General features: G+C 44.9%; 1 protein-coding gene across 9 annotated transcripts in view; it reads right to left on the bottom strand.

Annotated features, from left to right (window-relative positions):
• Nucleotides 1-5,119: 5,119 nt before the first annotated feature.
• Nucleotides 5,120-8,571, bottom strand: part of Magi2 (membrane associated guanylate kinase, WW and PDZ domain containing 2) — a 1,405,204-nt gene continuing 1,401,752 nt past the window's right edge. For 5 of the 9 annotated variants that reach the window (XM_021191614.2, XM_021191615.2, XM_029534895.1 and 2 more), the window contains one exon: nt 5,166-7,813. In XM_021191614.2, the coding sequence (XP_021047273.1) occupies nt 7,251-7,813 (563 nt within the window). In that variant the 3' untranslated portion in view covers nt 5,166-7,250. Of the gene's footprint in view, nt 7,814-8,571 lie in introns of all 9 variants that reach the window. The other 4 variants (XM_021191618.2, XM_021191616.2, XM_021191617.2 and 1 more) reach the window with 4 other exon arrangements.

Below are 8,571 nucleotides of genomic sequence, written 5' to 3'. Positions count from 1 at the left end.
GATTGGTAAAAATCCTTTCCCAATCTGTTGGTGGCCTTTTTGTCTTGTTGACAGTGTCTTTTGCCTTACAAAAGCTTTGCAGTTTTATGAGGTCCCATTCCCCTGGGACTTCTGACATCCACATCCCCCTTTTTTTGTCCCCTTCCCTGTGTCACCATCTGAGCTAAAAGCAGGGAAAACATTGCATCTGGACCAAAAGTAGCCGTCACCTGCTGTCCAACCTTCCCTCTGAGCTGACAGTGCCCCAGGTCACCACAGCTCCTGCTTCCTTACCAAAGTTTTTCTGGATCCTCCACTAATCAAAGTCCTTGGCTCCATCTCGAGTGGTACTGTTGCAGGTGTGGATGCTAACAGTCATTTCATATCTGTTGAACCATACTGTCCCTGGAATGACATGGCTGCAGTGTCTACTCTCACTAACTTGACTCCTTCTTGACCTATCTTTCTGCACCAGCCTCCAAAGTGTAGCTGTTCCCCTTTTTCTACCTTTAAAACAGTATCTTTCCCTCCCTCCTTCTAAGATGGTAGGTTTCAGCTTGTGCTGTTCTGCAATTAAAGCTACTTGAGAACTTTTTCTAAAAATCTTGATTCCCCGGGGCCCATCCTACTTGATAACATTAGACTCTGGAGGTGGGGTAGGAAAGCCTTGGTCTTCATCCATACCAGTTCTGAAGCACACCCGTTTTTGTAGAATTCTCCCAGCCCTCTGCAGCCACTAAGAACCACCTGTAGTGGTAATCTTCAGATCTGCCATGCCTGCTCTACTGTTTACACCAGCCACTGCCCTTCAAAGAGGCGCCATTGCCTGCTGAGAAGACCTTTGGATGTTCCAGAGACAACACTCTCACGGCCCCACCCACAGGCTCTCACCTGTGCCTCAAAGACTGGGGCTGGGGGGAAGGGCTTTTCCCCACGCTATAAAAACTGAGCATTTCATTAAACCTTGGGCTTTGATCAGGATCTCTTGTCTTAGCCTGGGTATTTCCCCTGCCATCTTTTTCTTTCCCCAGCTTGCCTTCCAGGGCGGACCCCGTTCGGCGTGTGACTGCAGTCAGAAACACACAGCTCATTTTAGTGCACCATTATTGTCTGGTTCACCTCAACCTTCCCATGCCCAAACCACAGTGAAGCCCTGGCAGATCTTTCACCGTTTCCTCAGGCTTGGTGCCTCTAGAATTCCCTACCACCGACCATTGCTGAACCCAGGGTCGGCCTGTTTTCCCGCCCCACGAGCGCAGGCCTCTTTATTTTCACCCTGACTGATGTTAAGTGTCTGTCCTCATCTTCACCCATGGACCCCTGAGCAAGATGGCTGGGACTGATGTGCAGGGTCCCATACTGATTTTCCTTTCCCATGGCTCACAAGCAGCATTGAGCTTTGTTTTCATTTATTTAATCTCTACTTTTGCTCACTCCCATATCCTCTCAATCAAATACTGACTTCTTATTTCCCCAACATCCTTTTAAGTTTCCTAAGTACATAGAAATAGATTTTCTGTTTTTTCTTTTTTTTCTTTTTTCTTTTGCTTAGGCTGGCTGTTTTTATACCTTTCTGCCTCTTAAAATCAAGGTGTTCTTTAAAAAAAAAAACACCCAAAATGCCGACTCTCCAGGACCTCTTCTAATTATGTGTAGAATAATTTGGTAGAATTCTGCATTTTGTCATGTTTCTGAAATCACAGAGGATTGAGAATATAGGCTGGATTTTGTTTACCTGTAATGTTTCTGAAAACTTAATTTTTTTTTTTATGTTCTGTTTTAGTTAGGATTTCATTGCTGTGAAGAGTCACCATGACCAAGGCAGCTCTTATAAAGGACAACATTTAATTGGGGCTGGATTACAGTTTCATTTGTCTAAGAATTTCATAAATTCATTGTTTTTAATAGCTGAGTAGTACTCCATTGTGTAACTGTACCACATTTTCTGTATCCATTCCTCTGTTGAGGGACATCTGGGTTCTTTCCAGCTTCTGGCTATTATAAATAAGGCTGCTATGAACATGATGGAGCATCTTCTGGGTATATGCCCAGGAGAGGTATTGCTGGATCTTCTGGTAGAACTTTGTCCAATTTTCCGAGGAACCACCAAACTGATTTCCAGAGTGGATGTACCAGCTTTCAGACCCAAAGCTGGTGAGTTTTACACATGCAAGGTGATCACTCTACTTACAGCTGAGCTACAACTTAAAGTAATATATGCATTCTTTTTAAATAAATTTACTTGTTAATTTTATGTAGGATGGAGAACATGGAAGTCAGCAGACAACATATGTTTCAAAGTCAATACTCTTCATGTAGGCTTCAGGAATCGAACTCATGCCCTACTAAGGCCCTACTTACTAAGCTGTATAGCCAGCCCTTTTTCTATTTTCTTAATCATAGATTCTAATGTTACAAAGGTGGTATTTCTCCTTGCATGGATACTTTAAATATATTTCCATTTTAAATTTCTACCTGTAATATTAAAAACCATTTGTAGAAAGGTTCTCCTATATAATGTAATTACCTATTAAAACCAGGCTTTGTGATTAAGCCAAACAGCCAAATGATTAGCTCAACAGGAAAACCCTGATTTAGCCAAATCACACATACAGTATAAAACCTGACTTAATTTTTGAATTCAGATGAGTGTGTATAGCTTGAAGGATGGGCTCTAAATGAAGGTGGGGGCATGCCCTGCTGCTGTACTTGGCTTTGCAAGTTTAGTATAACTCCCTAAGGGTTGCTTTCATCAGTCATCTCTTTGCAACCCCCTGGAATTATTCATACCATGCAGTGATACAGTGGTGTGCCAGAGATTAAGCAGGAGGCAAGACATGCAGAAGAACGGAACAGGATTTGGTGAAATGGATTCTTAGTTTTCTGCCCTAGGTATCGCCTGCAGACTTCACACTCTCCTGGACATGTGTTTCTCAGCTAGAAGGAAATCACAAAGATGTCTTTCAGTCTTCCACGTGGATGGGCACATTTTGTTAGAGTTTTATGAACTCCATTAAATTTTACTACTACTACATGTATATGATCTATGCATATGAATTTGAATGTATGGGTGCTACAGGAACACACATGGGGGAGGATTTTTCTGGAGTTAGTTCCCTCCTTTCACTGTGAGTTCCAGGGCTTTTAAGGCACTTCCATCTACTGAACCATACCATCTCCTCAGTCTTAGGAAATTTACTTCCATTTTCAGGAGATCAAAAGTTGTTTTGTGGCCTTAGGTTTTTCCAGATGAAGTTACTTTCTAAGAATTAGTCTACCCCCCCCCCCACACACACCCCTGCCGCCCTGACAGAGCCCTGGGAGGTGGGGCTCCATCAATCCCTTCTCAAAGCCCTCAAACAACCAGGCTCTACTGGAATGTATTGTTACCCTTCCCCAGCTGTGGTGATGCAGGACGGGGCTGCTGCAGAGTCCCCGATGGCTGCATCTCAGATGGCTGCATCTCATGGGTAACATGTTCCAGAAGGCCCAGCAAGAGTTGTTTAATTCTAGGGTGTTATCCTACTGTTTATGCACAAATGTTTACAACCATAGCTATTATTACGAATAATAATCATAATCACTATATATTTAATTAGGGCTCTGCATGAACTAGATGTGCTTCTGAGCCTATTGTTGGACAGAGTGCCCTCATTTCTTGTGGTTTTATAGGCACCCTCTGGGACTATGTTGTCTGAAGAAGTCTGTTCAATCTAGAATCCTCCTACTAGTAGGGACACCGTTTGGTTATTTTGCTGTGAGTTTGTCTTAAACAACAACGGAAACAAACAAACCCAAAACCAACCAACCAAACAAAACAAGACAAAAAAAAAAAAACTAAACAAGGGTGGAAAAGTATAAATTGGGATATGAACTTACACACTCAGGGAAACTTACTAAGAATATAAACTTCCAAATAATACTCAGATCCCACACAAGCGTCAGCCGACTGGACTGAATTTCAGCAAATCGGCCCTGCTGCGGGAATGGTGGGCTGGCTTCCGGTGGAGCCTGCCCTGCTGCGGGGATGGTGGGTTGGCTTCCGGTGGAGAGCCTTGTGCTAGCCAACGTTTCAGAAGCTTTTCCAGGTGGGCCACAGGATTCCCTGCCTGGGGTCTGCAGGAGTCATTGCTTCCATCCAAGCCTCAGCTCCCCTGCCTCGGCTTCCCTGCTCCGATCTGGCTGGTGTTCCATGGTAGCTGTGGCTGCAAATTGGTAGGCTGGAGGCAGCTGCAGCCTGCAGGTGGCTTGTCAGGGTTGCGCTTTTGTCTTCTTGTTCACTGGTTCTTAAAAATGTAAATTAACCATGTTAACCTTAAAAGCAAGACAAAACTGCACAATCTCAAATAGTGCTTGATTTCCTATTTCCTGCCCCTCTTCTCTGAAACTGATGTTTGAGCTTTTAAATAAAGGAAATAGTATTGAAATGAAAGATTGACAGGTTTGGAATTTTAGGTCTCTCATTGATGTAATATGGAAAAGTCCTTGCAGCAGTAGCTGAGAACTGGTCCCTTGGATCACAAACTCCATGACTAACCCCCAAGTGCAACTTTCTCCTCTATGAGGTAAAACCTAAAATCAGCCATTGGTTTTGGGTTTAAATACTGATGCTATGTATGTTGTTGATACTGTAACTTTTTCCATAAAAGGGTTTAAGGTATCAATGTAGTAAACAGCAGAAACACAGGCCAAGTCTTAAGTGATTTAAGCAAAAGATAGTACTAACTGGATACTTTCAGTTTACTTGAGTTAAATAAATAAATAAATAAAAACAAAATCCCCAAACAGTTCTCCCGTGTACTGCCAGAGCATCCAGACTCAAGTCTCAAAGAAGTTCTATTTCAGTCATTAAACTCATCCTTTGGACATTTTATGGGGAAAAAAAGCAGCTTTAAAAAGCCAAGGGAGGTGACAGTGGGGTGGGGCAGGAAGTGGTGGCACTGTGCCTTTAATCCCAGCACTGGGAGACAGAGGATCTCTGTGAGTTTGAGACCAGCCTTGTCTACAGACTGAGTTTCAGGACAGCCAGGGCTACCCAGAGAAAACATGTTTTGAAAAACAAAACAACAAACCCAACCAAAACAATAATAATAATAATATCCCTAGTCCTTACTAAATTAAAATTAACACACAGTTTATATAGCTGGAAAAAGAAAAGCTTTTTGGATATATATTTTATTTGACAGTGTTTTAGAATATCATACAGTAAACAAGATTTCTGTAAAAGTTAATTTATCCATAGTGGTGCGTTTCATAAAAATAGTTGCTCACTTACAGTCTTTCTGTGACTATTAATACATGGAATTATATTTATAGAGATACAGCTGTACAGGGTAAATTCACAGCTAACGCTACACAGAAATATTATTTGGAATGAGATTTAGATGATGTGCTGTCTTCACGGGTTATGGATTACAGCCGCATAAAGCAATTGCTGCACAAGTAGAAGCTGTGAAGTGTGCAAATTAGAGTTGATGCAAGGGCAATCTCCACGTTTGTCCTTTTGTAACCTATGGAAAGTAAAGGTCAGAGGACACAGAACCAGGACGTGCAGCTACACTACAGAGCATGGTCCAAACCCAGAGTCAATAAATTAATGGCAAACTATACTGAATTCTAGTCCAGGGGAGAAAGATGAATTGAGATTAAACCAAAAGTATAAATGTGTTTGTGCTTTGTTTATGATGAACAGGCTTCATTTTGGAAATTACTTTTACAAGCCGCAATCCCTTTCACGTGAGGCTTCTGACCATATTGGCTTGTGGAACAAGTATCTTTATGTATGATGGAAATTAAACTAGGTAGTGCCCAGAGTGTGGGAAGACTCATTGAGACAGCAGTTACGTGTGACCTGGCGCGATGGACCCGGCCTCCCTCTTACTCAACAAGTACTGGTGTAAGGAGCAGAATATCCGAAGGGTTGAAGCCTCAGTTATACAAAACATATTCATGACAAAACGCCTTCAGACATTTTTGTCTTTTAATACGTGCAGCTACAATAAATACCAATGGATAGCTGACTAAAGTTAACGTTTGACAGTTTTTACTGCAGGGACAATCCCTGACCTGTGATGGTATCCAGGGACATAAAGGTGCATCTATAGATTGTTAGTGTAACAAAAAGCATTAGCAAATAGGAGGCGAAAGCTAACCAGGTGGAAACAAAAAGGAGATCAAATAAGGAAAGCAGAAAGGAATGCCAAAGGACTCATGTTCTTTAATGAAAATAAATTAGTTATCATAATGCTTTCAATATTAGAGATTCTAATTTGAGAAATATAGGACAAATACTTTGTCAAAGTGCAAATGAAGAGCTTTAAAATAAGACAATCAAATAGGTAAAATAGAAGATTGCTAACAGAGCAGCTACGTATCTCTGAGCGCCTGGGATGACAGGAAGCCTTTTCAGGAAGGAACTGCAGCGTTGTCAATCTCGATTAAACAGATTATGGTCTTTTGATTATCAAACTCATTATTTTAGAGGAAAACCAATTAAGATCTACGAGCTAACCTGCAAAATTCTGACTTACGGCAAACTGTTCCCTAGGATACAATTTTTAAAATCTTTTTTCCCTACTACTGAAAATGTACAGAAATGTGACTTGACCACAGAAATGGCAGTAAAAAAGGCATCACACCAATGAATTCACTAGGTTTCTAACTCATCCTGCAGTAGGCAGGGAACGCTGCTGCTAATACCTCGGTGGATGCTGAAGGGGGAGCCATGGAAACGTAGCATGGGAGAACAGTTCTGGATGTTTCAAAGAAACCCTTTAACCCCTGTCTAGATATGTCAAGAACGATTTATTTACAACACTTTAGATCAATTAAAAGATATAATCTTGTCTCAGTTTCCGCTTGCTCCGTGCAGTTTGATTTTTTTTTTAAGGCGATATTCCAGTTTATGATTGCTCTGAACTTGTCCAGTTTCTTGATATAAAGTTTGGATGACATCCAAATCCTTCATGCAGTGGGGGGAACTTTTTTCTTTTTCTCTTTTTGAAACTAAAGCTACACTGCACTGTCTCTCTGTGATGTTTGCGTGATTTTGGTTCTTCCGTAGCTGCCAAAGCTCCCACCATGGAACCGGGGGCTTTAGGATCAGTTTAGGTCTGCCTGCGCGCACACCGTGCCGTGCCGCCCACGCGCGTCGCACGCCGGCGCTCCCGGGCTTCGGCGCCTCGTATAGATCTATGCGTGTGACAGTGGAAATAAATTAAAACGCCGTGAGACGGAACCCAGGAAGATCGGCCTGCGTGGAGCCTTGGGGCTCATCTGCCCGCGGCCGAGGCGCCAGGCTGCAGGGCGCCCGGCAGCTTGTCGGAGCCCGGCACCTTCCAGGGCCCCGGCGCCACCGTCGCCTTGCGCGCCGGGCCGCCCCCCGTGGGCCGCGCTGCCGGTCGGGCCCCCGAGCGCACGCCCACCTTGGCCTCGGCCTCCCGCGCGCCCGCGGCCCCGAGGCCATCGCGCCGGCCGCGCAGCGCCTCCTTCCCGTCGGCCGCCTCCGAGGCGGGCCTGCCGGCCTCGGGCCGCCCCTGGCCGCCGGGCACCTCCTCCAGCCTGGGCCGCGCACTGCGCTGCGGGCTCGCCGAGCGCTCCCTCTGCTCCCCCAGGCGCTGCTTCTTCTGGCCGCCGGCCGAAAGCTCCTTTGGTTTCCTAACGTCGTGTTCCCTTTGGATATCCCAAGTTGGGTCTGGGCCTATCTGGTGGGAAGGGTCGGAGGGTGGGGCTGGATGTGATGGAGAGAATGGAGAGAGGATGTCTTCGAGGGAGACGCCTACTTCCGGCAGGCCTGGGGCGGCGGCAGCGGCAACACTCCAGGCGTGGGGTTCGTCTGCGGACAGGAAGCACAGGCGTTAGGGTGCGCCGCGTCCCCGTGCTCCAGCTACCCCCCCTCCATGCCGGGGACCCGGGCTGGCAGCCAGGCGGCTGCTCTCAAGGGCCCCGCCACACCCCTCCATTGGCCAGAGGGCAGCCAGCCACGCCCAGGGGTTCTGTCCCCCCCACCCGACCCGGGCCTCCATCGCTCAAGAGTTCAAGGCACAGCTCCGGTCTAATCCCTTTGCCTCAGTCTGCTCTTAACTTCTGGGGTCACGCCTAGCATGACCACTGACTTGGCAATAAATCAGTGGTTCTCAGAGTTCACTGTGGGTATGAAAATACAAGTTGCCCAGCGACCCAGGTCCCAGCAGTAAAGAGACCATGGCAGACCTTCTGCGATTCTTGCGAGATTCTGAGCCCTCCTCAAAGGAGTTGGGTGTGTGATTTTTCTCCACCGTTAGGTGTCGCTCAAAGCATAATTCTCAGCAATTGCCTAATAACCTTGGGATTTGGATTGATTCATCTGAAAACTATTATTGCTCTCTTGCCCTAAAAAGAAAATCATTGTCTTTGATTTTTTTTTTTAGTAGTTTTAACATGGATGGCTCCTAGACTAAGATAAATGGAACTGATTCTAGAAAGCCTGGCTTTACATGTATTGAGGATTTACTCTGTTGACTTTCTTTTTTTTTTTTTTTTTTTTTTTTTTTTGGTTTTTCGAGACAGGGTTTCTCTGTGTAGCCCTGGCTGTCCTGGAACTCACTCTGTAGA

This window comes from Mus pahari, chromosome 2, assembly GCF_900095145.1.
Source record: "Mus pahari chromosome 2, PAHARI_EIJ_v1.1, whole genome shotgun sequence".
In the NCBI taxonomy this organism is placed as follows: Eukaryota; Metazoa; Chordata; class Mammalia; order Rodentia; family Muridae; genus Mus; species Mus pahari.
Note: the sequence above shows the minus strand (reverse complement) of the source record. Positions and strands in the feature narration are given on the sequence as shown.